We start from the raw sequence: 13,820 nt of genomic DNA, 5'->3' as shown, positions 1-13,820 counted from the left end.
ATTTAAGAAGATGAACTGTTTCAGTTATTACAATTGCTCTTAATCTGAGGTTTGGATGTTATACACAGGCGGTCTGCACTTAATGGAATTGGATTTTATGGTTTACTTTAGCTATTCAATGTTGTTTGCATAGAATTTCGAGGTGTTTAGACTCGTAGTCCAATTTTGAGATTTGTGATATTTTGATCTTGGATATGGGACGTATGTGGGTTAAAACTCATGAGTTAAGTCAATGTAATGCAAATTGATTAAGGTTATGCATAAACCAACTCTAATTTATGATTACATTATTATTTATAGATGTTGCTATGTTTACCATTTGGATCTTCCGCTTAATGTATACTTTTTAGTTTCTACAATGAGAATGAAGGGATTAAGTAATAGCTTAGGAATGGTTTTTAGGAAGTTACCATACAAGTTTCTGTTGAAATTTTTGACTTACTAATTACTATATCTTCCTTTATAAAGGCTAACGCGACATCTGGAATGGCTGTGCACGATGACTGCAAGCTAAAGTTTTTGGAGTTGAAGGCAAAAAGAACACACCGCTTCATTGTTTTTAAGATTGAGGAGAAGCAAAAACAGGTTATTGTGGAAAAGGTTGGTGAGCCAGCTCAAAGCTACGAAGATTTTGCAGCAAGCCTCCCTGCTGACGAGTGTCGATATGCTGTATATGATTTTGACTTTGTGACTGCTGAGAATTGCCAGAAGAGCAGAATCTTTTTCATCGCCTGGTACTGACATGCGTTAAAATTGGTTTAGTTCTGTGTATTTGTATTTGTTTGGCATTCGTTTTAACTATTAATATTTTGTTATTTACCATTTGCAAAGGTCTCCAGACACGTCAAGGGTGAGAAGCAAGATGATCTATGCAAGTTCGAAGGACAGATTCAAGAGAGAACTCGACGGAATCCAGATTGAACTGCAGGCTACCGATCCCACCGAAATGGGTCTCGATGTTATTAGGAGCCGTGCCAGCTAAATAGAAATCTCCTTATTTCGCAACAGAGAATTTCTCGTATGCACTCTACTCTTGAGCGAAATGTTAATATTACATGGGCGGGGGAACCTGACTGAATTATGATATTGGTTTGTTTGAGATTTACCTTATAGTCGTCTTCTCGAGTCGTTTCAGATATTTTGAATATGTTATGATTTGTTATTGTATCGAAGTTATGCAAGGTGTGTCTTTCTTATGGTTATTTGCACAATATATGATGCCTCATCATTTCTTACTTTAAAGAAGAAATGCTTTTTCTTGATTGTAAATTAAATGTTTATTTTTTCCCATCGATTTCCACTGCATGTTTACTTCCAGGGTTAATGGGATTAGTTCATCAACTCTGCATCCGCATCATTGAACGACAAGGGTGTGGAAAATCGAATTGAATTGAACCGATAATTTCAGTTTGGTTCAGTTGGATATTATCAAAAAATAGTTATTTTTTTGGTTTGGTTTGATTGTAATTGTGACAAAGAAATCAGTTAGTTTTTGTTTTGGTAATAACTGAACTGTAAAAGTTGAATTGAACTGAAAAATTTCAGTTTAAAAAAATCAGCTCAAATCACTTTATTTTCAAGGCCTAATTACTTAAAAACCATACATCTTTTAACTTTTTTTCATTTATACCATGATTTAGGAAAATTTTCAATTGTACCTTATTTTTTATTTTTATATTTCATTTGTATCCCAAAATTAAAAAAATTGATAATTTAATTAATTTAGAGATGAAAATATTAAAAACAAAATACATAAATAATTAACATTAATGTTTTATCATAATATAGGTTAAAAATGAAGGGACTAATCTAAACTCTTTTTCAAAAGAAAATAGGTCAATTTAACTCATTAGGTAGAGATGAAACATAAAAATAAAAAATGGGGTACAATTGAAAATTTTCCTAAGTCATGATATAAATGGAAAAAAAATTCAAGGTGGGTGGTTTTTAAGTAATTAGGCCCTATTTTCAAAGGCAAAAACAATTGGTTTGATCTGCAACCATAGAAGTTCCTGAAACAGAGATTGTGCTTCTTTAAAATTGTATATTACACGGAAACATAACACTAAAATGAAAATAAAACTCGGCAAAATGACATATTGTTATAAAAATAAGTTGTAAAAATAAAATTTTGAAATTTCAGGAACAGTTTCAAAAATAGAAATTAACTCAAAGACTTGATAAATAGTAACTAGGTTAATCACTCTGCCAAACTGAATTATGAAGTGACCTTAATAAAACAATGGTTACAATTAAGTTGTGGTTGTGCATATCAGTTGAAGGTCTGAACAACCACTCTGTTCCTATTTTAAACTTTACATACATGGTTCAGTGTTAACTATCTAGTTTGCTGCAATGTTTATCAATTTGGTTAGTGATTAAAAAAATTTCTACAATACGGCATTGGAGCTCTATTGGTTTTCCTAGCAAGCACATGGTACAACAAATTCGAATCTTAGCTATGTATCAGCAGGCAAACTCGAAATCTTTAACTCGGCTCTATGGATGGGAGCATAGTCTGTAATTTGACTAGGCTTCATACCTCGTCTTATCATCTCATCCCGCAATTCAAAGGCCTTCAGCAGTTCCCCTGCGATGCAGCAACCATGTATCAAAAAATTGTATGCTAGCGTATCAGGTTTGATACCCTTGTCGAGCATTGTCTGCCATAATTCGATAGCTAACTGTAAATTACCGCTTTTGCAGTGCTCATACATAATCGTCGAATACGTGATGCAATCTGGGAAAATCCCATTGTCTGTCATGCCATTTAGAAGTTTGGTTGCTTCTCGAATCTTGCCCAATTTACAAAAGCCTCGGATAAGTATATTATATGAAACGGTATTTGCTGAAAGCCCTTTAAGCATTGCATTATGAAGCTGTTCAGCTTTCTCCATGTCCCCGTCCCTAGTAAGCCTGTCAAGGAAACAGCCATATGTGATGTGATTTGGAGCTTCGTTGCCAGCCAATATTTCTTTGCAAAGAAGCTCCGCCTTATCCATGAATCCCGCCTTGCACAAACCATTTATTAGAGCAGTGTAAGTTATAATATTTGGAACGCATCCTTCGTCGACCATTATATCCCAAAGGCCTAATGCCTCCTTTACATTCCCCACCTTGCTGTGTCTATCGATCATGTTTGTATATAATACATTATCGGGCCTCAATTCATGACTGTGCATCTCCTTCAAAAGGCCGAATAATGTTCTAGTGTCGTGTTCTCTCATAGTTCCGTCTATAAGGATCGAATAGCAGACGAGATCCATATCAACACCTCTCGCCACCATGTCACGACAAGAACTCACTGCATCACGTAATCTTCCTTCTTTGCAATAACCATGCAGAAGAGCACCATAACACATCTCATTTAACTTGCGATGACCTTTGTGAAGCTCATCAATGAATTCTTTGGCGTCGGATACCCTGCCTGCAGAACAAAGACCAGCTATGAGAGGTCTATAGGTATATGTATCTGGAACGAGGCCTTTCTCTACCATTTCATCGAGCAATTTAAAAGCTTTAAATGTGTTTCCACCTGTACAATGTCCGTCGATCATAACATTGTATGTGACCTCATTTGGCATTACGTTTCTTTCTTTCATTTCATCAAACAATCTTGTTGCCTCAACCATCATACCTGCCCGACAGAGACCTGTTATAATCGCAGTAAAGGTGTATGTATTTGGAGCAATTCCCTTTCCAGTCATCTCATGATACAATCTAAATGCCTTATGGAAATCTCCTTCATTGCAGTAACCAGTTATCAGCGATGTATATGTCACCACTGTTGGAGTCAATCCTTTGTCAGTCATCTCGTCAAAAAAGTACTTCGCTGCATTCACATTCCGCAACTTGCAGTAACCATTAATAATGGAATTAAAGGGATAGACAGTGAAATTTACTCTTGCTTCAGTCATTTTATCTAGAAAAGTAATTGCAGTATCCATTTCACCCCTTCTACAAAATGAATCAATCAAAATAGAGTAAGTTATATCATTTGCACATAACCCTTTCCCTCCCATTTTCTTGAAAAGCAACTCTGCTTCCTCAAATTTTCCAACTTTACACAAAGAATTAAGCAATGAATTATATACAAACAAATTAGGCGCCACTCCAACTCTCCAAGCATTGTTTACCAAATTAAAAGCATCGTTAATCCGTCCCTTGCTCCTCAACCCTTCAATCAAAGCCGTAACAGCTGCCTCGCTAGGTACAAATCCTAACTCGATCATTTCATCCAATATCCGCACACCAAACTCAAACTCCTGCACCTTGCATGTTCCAATCACTAATGTACAATACGTCACCAAATCCGCTTTCAACCCCTTCTTAACCAAACCATTCTTAACCGCAACAGCCTCCGAAAATCTACGGCTCTTACAAAGCCCATGAATCAACACATTATATATCACTACACTCAATTCGCATTCACCGGATTCCATCCATCGAATCATTTCTTTCGCCTTATCAAAATCCTTCAACTCGCACAAACTTCGAATCACAGCCGTATAAACATAAGCATCAGGCTTAACATCAGCACTAACAATCTCATCAAACAACATTAAAACATCATTAAACCTTCTAATCCTCAAAAGCCCATTTAAAAGGGCACTCAAAGTCCTAACTTCAGGCATCAAATTACACTCTTTCATCAACCTGAATACCAAAACCCCATCAAAAACTCTCTTATTCTGCACATAACTCTGAACCAACAAATCAAAACCTAAACTAGAACCAAATTTACAATTCTTGAACGAATTCAAAAGAGCTTCAAAAACCTCTCTTGGGTCCAACCCACGAACAAGCAGTGTTTGCAAGAGCGAAGAAGCAGGCCAGTGTAACTTACTATTAACTAAAGAATGAATTAGAATGCAAAACGACATTGTAGAGTGAGTGAAATTCTTATGCAGCCCAAGAAAATTAAAGAACCTTAAAGCTAACCTTGAATCATTGAGAGACAACATTAAAACTTTCTCAATGTGGTGAGGCTGTAACTTTTTGGAAATTAAGGGATCATTGAGTGCAATTTTCCAGCTCTGTTTTCCTCTGAGGATGTGGGCTAAAGTTGCTACGAATTGAAAGTCTGGGTCTTTTTCGTCATTGTCTTGGATTTTCATGGAGGGTCGGAAATTGCAGAACAATTTTGGTTTATTGTAGAATATGAGTTTTGAGATGTGTCTATGGCTATGGGAATGAGGGGTTTTCATTTCTGTTTTTGTTGTTGGAGATTGAAAGAAGGAATTTTTATTGAGGTTGATCTCAAGTTAAGCTAGTTGCAGAGTTGAAGTGGTTGTTTGTAAATTTAGAAGTGCTTCCTCCGCAAATCAATTTAATTTTTTTTTTTTCCAACATGACATATTAAATTCCGACGTTTTATATTTTTAACGATTTAATTTTATTATTTAAAATATCACATCACATATTCTAATTTTTTTTTGCTTTTACATTGTATAGCTTATAGTCGTTTTCCAGCAGAATAAAGATTAAAAAATGTGTACACAATGTCATAAGTTAGTCGTTTTTACTAAAAATAAAGATAAAAATGTGTTCAAAATAAGATCAGTTTGTATAAAGTAAAGTCATACTTCACAACAGAATAAATTGAAAAATTGTTGCGATGTGACGTTTTAAAAATATAATTAAATCGTAACATGAAATATTGGGATTTAATATGTAAAGTATTTTTTAATTTAAATTTTTCCAAAATTGATAACTTTTAAAAATAAACTAAAATGATTTTATTTAATACTAATAGATGAATACTGAATCCTACCATAACTACAATAAGGTCGAGTCACACTAGATTCGTTCTTCAAGATGACATCGCGCTTTCACCAAAGATCTGGAAGCTAATGCCAAGAACCGATCAAAGAAGTGGACCGAATCACAAAATGAGGCGGAATCCCTTAAAGACTCGGATGAAGTGCGTCGCTCGAGGGATCCGCCCAACTTAGGAAGATAAGCTTATCTATACTATACTATAATTCTGAGCTCCACAACAACTTTTAACATGGTTATGACAAGTGGTAATCTAAAATTATGACATCTGGATCTCCAGACCCAAAACAGCATTACACTCAAACACCGTTACCAAAGTGGAAGCGTTCGTAGACGTTACGAGTTCTTCCATCTTCTCCACCAGCGTTATCATGGCTCTTCTAACCGTTACACGGCAGTGAAATCGATCAACTTCAAGCAGATATGGGGTACCATATAAATTCATAGCAACAGAAAAATCGACTTCATCATTCCAAAAAAAACCCCAGCTGCCTTTTCAATCTTTCAAAGAACCCAGCTGTGCCGACCAAATTTTGTTAGCCCCAGAATCTCGGAACCGAGGCAAATCAGGTACTGTTTAATTTTGAAGTTTCCAACTGTTTTGTTGTGCCGCTGTACCTAGATTCATTATTTACTATATTCCCATCGGTACGCACATTAACTGTTCGATTAAATAGGTTGAGGCATTCTTTGTAAATTTATATCGATTAAATTTAAAACAGTTCTAGGCAATGATAATTGGGTAAGAGTTGTGTTCAAAATTATCAAAATGATTAGATGTCGATTATCCATGATCATACCAATTGGTGGTTGAGATTACTAAATTGCTTGATGGTACTTAGACAGTGAAAATTGATTATTTGTTATATTGTCATCATTCTATCATATTCATTTTAGCTAATTATGGTTTAAAATTATTGAAGAGATGGAGTTTTTATTTATGTATAGCTATTTACGTGCAAAATAGAGTATATAGTCATTTTAAGTTTTTGCTTGGCATAAGTCTAATAAGAAATCTGTTTTCCCCGGATTAGAGCTCTCTGTCAAATTTTCTCTGTCAATTAGTTAGTTGACGGAAAAAAAAAATTCATGATCTTGATGAATGTAATATAAATTTACAAACTTCATGATCTAGATGAATGTAATATAAATTTGTTTAATTGTGGTAATATTTTTTGTTTCTTTCTTTTCTCAGGTTCACCTGTACAAGATATTACATGTGTTGTTGCTACTACGGTAAGAGATTCGAATCAATTACTTACGAGTGTTGAGTTAGATTTTCCATGCGTTTCTAGCAACCACTTAATTAGTTTTTGTTTTCCATTTTCTTAGTCAATAATCTCCCATAGAACTCCGGTGTGTCAGCATCTCAATAGGCTCACCGTAGCTGCAGTCTACCTCAGCCGAGGTGATCTGTCTTGTCAATAGATCTACACGATAGACTCCTTTCGTGTTTGCTAGAGCTCGAGCAAGTTTGACAACATATTTTACATGGCCCCCAGTATCAGAATCTCTTCCCAGTTCCATATTTTCTCCACGCACCAACCCATGTAGACCACAGGCAAAAATATAACTAACATAAGGTCAGTGTGTAATAATCTGAAGCGTATTATTTTTTTCCATTAAATTTATGTTTGAATTAGATATAGTTGTCGTCCCTAAAAAAAAGATATAGCTGTCTCTACTATTGTTAAGAGTCTGTTTGTTTTTTATCTTTTTCTTTTTAACTTATAAACTGTGACTGGTATATATATGAAGATGTAGATAACCTGATGAGCACAATGTATAGGCGCCTTGGCTTTTCTTCATCAGTCCAAATCTGCATATCTGAGCTAATCCGGATAAGTTCCTTGATAGGTTCTGATACATAACCTTTCTCACCTTCAGATAGCTCTGAAAGGTCTTGTACAACATCAAAACGCCCTTGCTCTCTCTCCAGCCATCTTTTTGCAAGCCTCTATGCATCATTCCATGCTATTTGCAAACAAGTATTTTCTTTGTTTCCATAAATAATGTCTCTTTTCTACAAACTTGAAGATGAGCATTACTGTTTAGATTGTATAAACATAGTAAATGTGTAATGTTTTGCCATAAGATGTCATTTATAGATGAGTAGACAGGATATTAATCTTCTACGAAAATGAGGAAAATAATAACAGAATAATCCATTTTGGTATTGTATCCCTGCACTTTTATCAGTATAGATTATGCTTCTACACATTTATTTTTGTTAAACTCAAGTCCTTCCGGTAGTTTGTGTATTGCAATTAAATTAAGAATCCAAATAATTATTCTACAATTAAATTAAGTTTTATATTCTAAAAAATGCCTTTGCTTCTTATCAACGTATTTACTAGATGCAGAAACACCAACTAAGTCATTATGTTGCTTCTTTTAGATAGATTTAAGCGTAATAAAGTTGTTTTCCATTATATGTTCACCTATAAAAACTGACATTTCCCATTGTTTAAATTTAATATCACATAAATAGCATGATTAGTTAAAGGATGTGCTACTAATAGTTTCTGGAGGTCTACTGTTTGCATTAGGCACATAATTTCTGTAATTTCACTTTTGCTCTACCTTAGGATTAGCTAATTATTCATGAGACTCAATAACTACATGTTGGGTTTTTATTGACATTGAATACTTATATAAACTGTGTTTTTTCATTTCATTGTTTGCAGCATTGAAATGGACAGCAATATTGTCACCCATGCTCGACATAGAAGACGCTTTGTTTTGCATGAAAAAAGAGCGAATGCCATCTTAAAAAACATGGAGAATTAACTGGAAAAATGCAAAAAATGCAGGTATTTTTCATCTCTAAAATCTGACCAAAAGTATACCAAATTTAGATATGAATAAATGAATTTTAAATTATTAATTACCAATTCCAGGAATGGTCCTACAACCCAGCCCCATTGTCAAGAATCAATCTGTTGGAAATGTTGAAAAAGATGATTCGAGTTTTAAAGCTAAAAGAAGCTCGACAGAAAAGGTCTTTAGTTTTAAAGGAAAAGAAAGAAAATAAGAAGATCAATCATGGGCATTTAGTAGACACAAGTGCTCTTTGTCTAGGTACTGTTTAAATCTTATTTTTTGTCTGTTAATATTTTATACTTGAACTGATAAGCAATAATTTATTTAGGGAATCTGGATACGTTATTAACAACTGGTCAGAATAACGTTACTAATATATGTTCTACTCGTCAAAAATATCCATCCACCTCCAAGACAAGTAAGCTTCTTTTTTTTGTAGCCCTTCAGTTATATTCTTAACTTCCATTTATATAACAAAGACTGCAGATTTATCTAAAACAGTTGACAAAACAACAAATACTGTGTTTCATCCTAAAAGAAATAGAAAAAATAACAACGTGACAAGTGAGTATCATATTTTGGTCAAATGACTAAATAGAAAACTTATTTGATTCATTTTCCCAAGTCTAAAACAAATTACATTGAATTTGCAGGTACCCTTGATAAACCTTGGAATTTCGGCCGGCCTACTTGCACTTGCACATTTTGTGGAGCAGTACTGTGATATGAAGAGAGGACACTGAAAGGCAAAATCGTTAAAGATCCAAAGTTTTCTTTGTGTTGTATCGCGTACAACTACCGTTATTGCGCGATCCTCCTTTTATTCCTGAAAAACTTGCTTACTTGCGTAGATCGACAAAAGACTAACCATTACATGCAAAATATTCGATTGTACAATGCTATGTTTTCTTTTACTTCCATTGGTGCTGCATAGACCGGGACATTAACATGAAGCGTGGCCTTGCATTTTTAGGCTAAATGGACAAAATTATAATTTAATTGGATTTTTAGCTCCAATCGAGGGTAAAAAACTGTCCTTTGCTCAATTATATATTCACGACACGGAGAATGAAATACAAATTAGGGTTATGCATTTTAAACACAAGGTGGATCGAGCAAGTTCAATAGAGCTAGAGATCGTTGGAGGTTTTTAAAAAATGCTTGATGAAACCGCGCATCGCGCGGGCATCGACCTAGTTTAGGTTATATTCCTGAATAAGACTTTAATCTGATTATAAAACCTCTTTTCTATTCAGAGTCAAATCCTACTAAATAGGGATTACATTTCTATTTGAAGTCTACTAGGTATGCATCCAACTACTATATAAAGGAGGTTGAGGTATGTCTAAACACACAATTACAATATACACAAAAACGCTGCTCAAGACAGTACTGACTTTAGTACTAGAGAATTAATCGTACAAATATCGTCCGGTTAACTTCAACCTTGTTTTGCAGGTTTAAGCAGTGGATCAAAAGGCAGGCTCCACCATTAATAGTATTTTAAAGATATAATGATAAATATTATATATAAGTGATTTGTTTAAAAAATAAATAATATTTTATGTTCTATTTATGCTATTATATTGAAAATATAGTAACTAATTTATAAAAGTAATTGATTTTGTTATGCTTTTGATTGAAAATTGAAAATAACTTGGCTGTCAAATTGTTCTTGACTTTATGATCAAATTATTTAGTATTGATATTTACGATATGTCTAGTTTATGAACTATGATTATGTATTTGTAAGGTGTTATAATTATGATTTGTTAAAAAATATCATCATTTATATTTTTTAGTTTTTTAGGAATGAAACTAACACTTAGTCGACTCTTTCAGACATAATATTAAGTTTTAGATTAATTTTATTATTTAAGATATTGCATTGTATTTACAGGACATTTCCGGCTCATCTTAATTATACATACAGTCCATAGAATAATGTGCTGCAAATATAAACAAATATGAAAATCTGGTAGAGGAAAGCGATAAAGTATGCGAAACACACATATGACTTGATTTGTATAGCATGTAGCATGTACTCTTAAACATACGTCTAATCATAAGATTTCTATCATGTAGTAGACAGAGGTGGATTTTAGTCATTTTACATGCATAAAATCTAAACTGGATGTCTAAATGAATTGATTTTATTTAAATCATTTTGAATGCTGATACAACTGTTGGGTCCATCAATAACTTAAGAGGGGTTGAATTGAGAGTTAAAAACTTTTCCAGAAAATATGATGAGCTAAGGACTTAGCTTAAGCTTATAAGATATATTCTTGCCAAACTGAACAAATATGGATAGATTTGTCAGATTGTCCAAAATTTGAGTAAAAACATATTTTTCAAAAGTTAAAGATAGGAGCTTTGAATATAAATTTAGTTTGAAAAATATTCTTTTAAAAACTAATAAAGCAAAAGCTAAATAAATCAAAAGGTAGAGCACAAAGCAAAAAGAACACGCTAATATAGTGGTTCGAAAACCCTGCCTACATCCATTTTTTAAAGATACTCATCTTTAAGTATTCCACTCTTCAATCTCTATTACGGGCTAGAAAAAAAGCCTTTAAAAATACAAATTTAGATCTACCCAAAAGTTAGTTTGTGACTTACGAGATGATTTGTTAGCTTTAACAAACTATTTCCCTTCGATGATATAAATTTAGTTATACCCATAAGCTAATATATAACTCACAAGTGTTTATAGATTTTTGTGGTGGTGAACTCTCACTCGAGACTAGCCCTATTTATTCTGAGAGGTATAACCAAATATAGAGCACAAAGATGATAGTTGATTTGATTTCTCTCTTGATGTTCCACATTATTGCAAATGGTAGAGGAGACCTTTATATAGACTTCGAGAATCTTCTAAAGAAAGGCCGAGTCATCCTTATCCACAAGGCAATGTGCATAATATGATAAACGGAAGACCCAATCAATTGTTGAGTTGGCGAGTCAGCTTGTTGATATTTTGTTTGGTAATGAGGTGGTCTGACAATAGTACACTGCTGATCTATTTGTTAGTGAGCCAGCCTGATAGTTATACACTTGTAGTATGGGTGCGCAGGTTGAGCTGGAATCATAGTTCAATGACCAAAATGCCTTCCATCCATTTTGCTTGAATAATAAGAAAGAACATTCAAGTTGCTTATAGAATGTGGGCCTTGCAATACTTGGGCAAACAATGTTAATGGGATTTAGTTATCATCAAACTAAGGATAATGGGTAAAGGACTTTAGCCAACAATAGCCATTAATTACATTTTCATGGCAATCATATGATTTATAAGTGATTTGCTTAACTTGCTGAATTTAGAACTAAGTTAACGTGATTAAGTTATTAGCCTATTAATATATGGATCCGCACATGCCCTCGAAAGCGTGTAAATATTGTAAACATACATAAGGGCAGTTGGTATACATATAAGGTTAGAATTATTTTTTAACCCTGTAGAAGTGTTTGACACTCATATGTCGTTTGGCTGTATGTGTGACTAAAATATGGAATGGGTAATAACATGAAAGTTCTTTGTCTCGCTGATACAGATCCACAGGTTCAAACTAGGGTCTATTATCACGACCCAAATTATTGAGCCGAGACCGGCACTAGGGAATGGGAGTGCTAGCTCCAAAACCCGTAGCAAGCCCAAAATCATAAAACTTTTTCGCAAAAAACAACAAAATACAGAAGAAAACGTTTAACATTTATATAAATATTTACACTAATTGTTTTGACAAACCTGTGGGCGCTAGTTTCCGTACTACGTACGAACTTGCCTCACGGTACTATATATATACTAGTGTATTTATGCATATCATCGGCATCTGGTGCCGTGAACAAAACACATCATACGTAACCTACAAAAAGATAATCACAGGGACAACAAATAAAACACTAAACCATATGCATTGCTGTCAAGGCTACTACTATGTCGACTCGGGACTACTACTGCAGCTCTACGGAAGTTAGGAACTATACATGATACTGATGACTTGCGGATCCAAAACGAGTGGACTCTAGCCAAGTCCAAACACTAAGCACTGAAATGTTCAAAAACAACGGGTCAGACTATGCTGAGTGAGATTACAAATTACTAATGGTATTATAAAAATAACATCGCATTTAAAAACAATCATATGTACAATATACAATATAAGCCAAGTATTTGATCCGATCGAAATCTTAATCTTATAAACAATATTAAGCCGTACAATTCCTAGTATTCATAATGAATACAATCTTTTAATCTGGATGGGGTTACGGGATAGTTCAACTATGTCAACAACCATCCGGCCGGGCATCAGGATAGTTCAACCATTATGCCTTATACCATCTCAAATCCAATTATACAGCAAAGTCCTGGGATAATTCAACCAATGTGACTCACTAGATACAGGCCGCAAGATAATTCAACCAAGCTGACCTCGTATCACATTCATAAATATGTTAGTATAGTTCTACTTGCTAAACCTCCTTTTTAGAAATTATTATTGTAATCTCTGTTATTTAGTTCTCACAAACATTATGTACTTCTATTATCGAAATTAATACAAATGCTATTTTGTCAAAAAAAAAAATAGTACCCAAATGTACACCAAAAATGTTATGAATTAGTTAACAGAATATTTAACTAATTCAAGTTACAATTCATTCTTAAAAATCATTGATAACAAAGTACTAATATAACAAGATAAAAGTATTCCAAATTAATAAACTGATATCATAAAATTCAAAATAAACACTATTCTACGATATGTCTAGTAATTTTATTATGTCGCTCTGCCTTTAGTTTCGGTTTTTGTTCAACCTCTTAGTCACTGTAAATGTTTTTTTCAAGCTTCTTATGTCCATATTGATATAAGCGCAACCAAGACAATTCTGATGATTCTCAATATGATAATATGCCAGAATTGGTCGGTTCTATATCAGACGCTAAACAAACGCCAAAGTAAACGCACCAAAATCACAATAAAAAAAAACTAAATCAGTGGTTGAATTGATTAGGACAAAAATAAATTGCAAAGAAACTCACATATCTGTCTAGGTTGGCAAACCAGCCACATGAACACATACTTATCACACTATCAGGAAAATGATCAACAATGTTTTATATAGTAGTCCTAATCCTACATTTGAAACATAATGAACCCAAGTTAATATTCACTAGTTAACTTTTAGTATACCATAAGTCAATATATGGTTAATAAATT

General features: G+C 33.7%; 3 protein-coding genes across 13 annotated transcripts; 2 read left to right on the top strand and 1 right to left on the bottom strand.

Annotated features, from left to right (window-relative positions):
* The first annotated feature begins 447 nt into the window (after nucleotides 1–447).
* On the top strand, nucleotides 448–1,196 carry LOC126665767 (actin-depolymerizing factor 1). The gene is made up of 2 exons (XM_050358666.2): nucleotides 448–734; nucleotides 832–1,196. Exons 1-2 carry the CDS (start codon nucleotides 487–489, stop codon nucleotides 980–982), a joined length of 399 nt encoding a protein of 132 aa, XP_050214623.1. The 5' UTR covers nucleotides 448–486; the 3' UTR covers nucleotides 983–1,196.
* A 1,112-nt stretch (nucleotides 1,197–2,308) lies between these two features.
* Nucleotides 2,309–5,280, bottom strand: LOC126677985 (putative pentatricopeptide repeat-containing protein At5g59900). 3 transcript variants are annotated; one of them, XM_050372824.2, is made up of 2 exons: nucleotides 2,696–5,280; nucleotides 2,309–2,590 (listed from the first exon to the last, which is right to left on the bottom strand). In XM_050372824.2, the coding sequence occupies exons 1-2, from the start codon at nucleotides 5,205–5,207 to the stop codon at nucleotides 2,460–2,462; spliced, it is 2,643 nt and encodes an 880-aa protein (XP_050228781.1). In that variant the 5' UTR covers nucleotides 5,208–5,280; the 3' UTR covers nucleotides 2,309–2,459. The 3 variants fall into 3 exon arrangements, with proteins under 3 accessions (XP_050228781.1, XP_050228789.1, XP_050228772.1); XM_050372832.2 differs by having other exon boundaries at nucleotides 2,309–3,427; nucleotides 3,536–5,280; XM_050372815.2 differs by having other exon boundaries at nucleotides 2,309–5,280.
* A 686-nt stretch (nucleotides 5,281–5,966) lies between these two features.
* On the top strand, nucleotides 5,967–9,618 carry LOC126678000 (uncharacterized). Of its 9 annotated transcripts, none has more exons than XR_007640661.1 (9): nucleotides 5,967–6,348; nucleotides 6,974–7,014; nucleotides 7,111–7,361; nucleotides 7,537–7,766; nucleotides 8,466–8,591; nucleotides 8,679–8,859; nucleotides 8,962–9,019; nucleotides 9,088–9,165; nucleotides 9,255–9,618. XR_007640661.1 is itself a non-coding variant. In XM_050372878.2 (9 exons), the coding sequence occupies exons 5-9, from the start codon at nucleotides 8,577–8,579 to the stop codon at nucleotides 9,323–9,325; spliced, it is 435 nt and encodes a 144-aa protein (XP_050228835.1). In that variant the 5' UTR covers nucleotides 5,967–6,348; nucleotides 6,974–7,014; nucleotides 7,111–7,361; nucleotides 7,666–7,766; nucleotides 8,466–8,576; the 3' UTR covers nucleotides 9,326–9,521. The 9 variants fall into 9 exon arrangements, 7 of the variants coding, with proteins under 7 accessions (XP_050228835.1, XP_050228819.1, XP_050228827.1 ...); XM_050372878.2 differs by having other exon boundaries at nucleotides 7,666–7,766; nucleotides 8,930–9,019; nucleotides 9,255–9,521; XM_050372862.2 differs by having other exon boundaries at nucleotides 7,543–7,766; nucleotides 8,930–9,019; nucleotides 9,255–9,521.
* Nucleotides 9,619–13,820: the final 4,202 nt, after the last annotated feature.

The sequence above is a fragment of the Mercurialis annua genome, linkage group LG1-X (genome assembly GCF_937616625.2).
Source record: "Mercurialis annua linkage group LG1-X, ddMerAnnu1.2, whole genome shotgun sequence".
Classification (NCBI taxonomy): domain Eukaryota; kingdom Viridiplantae; phylum Streptophyta; class Magnoliopsida; order Malpighiales; family Euphorbiaceae; genus Mercurialis; species Mercurialis annua.
This window is presented reverse-complemented; position numbering and strand designations above follow the sequence as displayed.

Bases quoted from the DNA above. Each gene is read 5' to 3' on its own strand.
- LOC126677985 (XM_050372815.2), bottom strand. From the start codon at position 5,207: ATGAAAACCCCTCATTCCCATAGCCATAGACACATCTCAAAACTCATA.
- LOC126678000 (XM_050372887.2), top strand. The intron at 8,860-8,929 runs GTACTGTTTAAA...TAATTTATTTAG, and splicing joins CACAAGTGCTCTTTGTCTAG to GGAATCTGGATACGTTATTA. The intron at 9,166-9,254 runs GTGAGTATCATA...TTGAATTTGCAG, and splicing joins AAAAAATAACAACGTGACAA to GTACCCTTGATAAACCTTGG.
- LOC126665767 (XM_050358666.2), top strand. From the start codon at position 487: ATGGCTGTGCACGATGACTGCAAGCTAAAGTTTTTGGAGTTGAAGGCA. The intron at 735-831 runs GTACTGACATGC...CCATTTGCAAAG, and splicing joins AGAATCTTTTTCATCGCCTG to GTCTCCAGACACGTCAAGGG.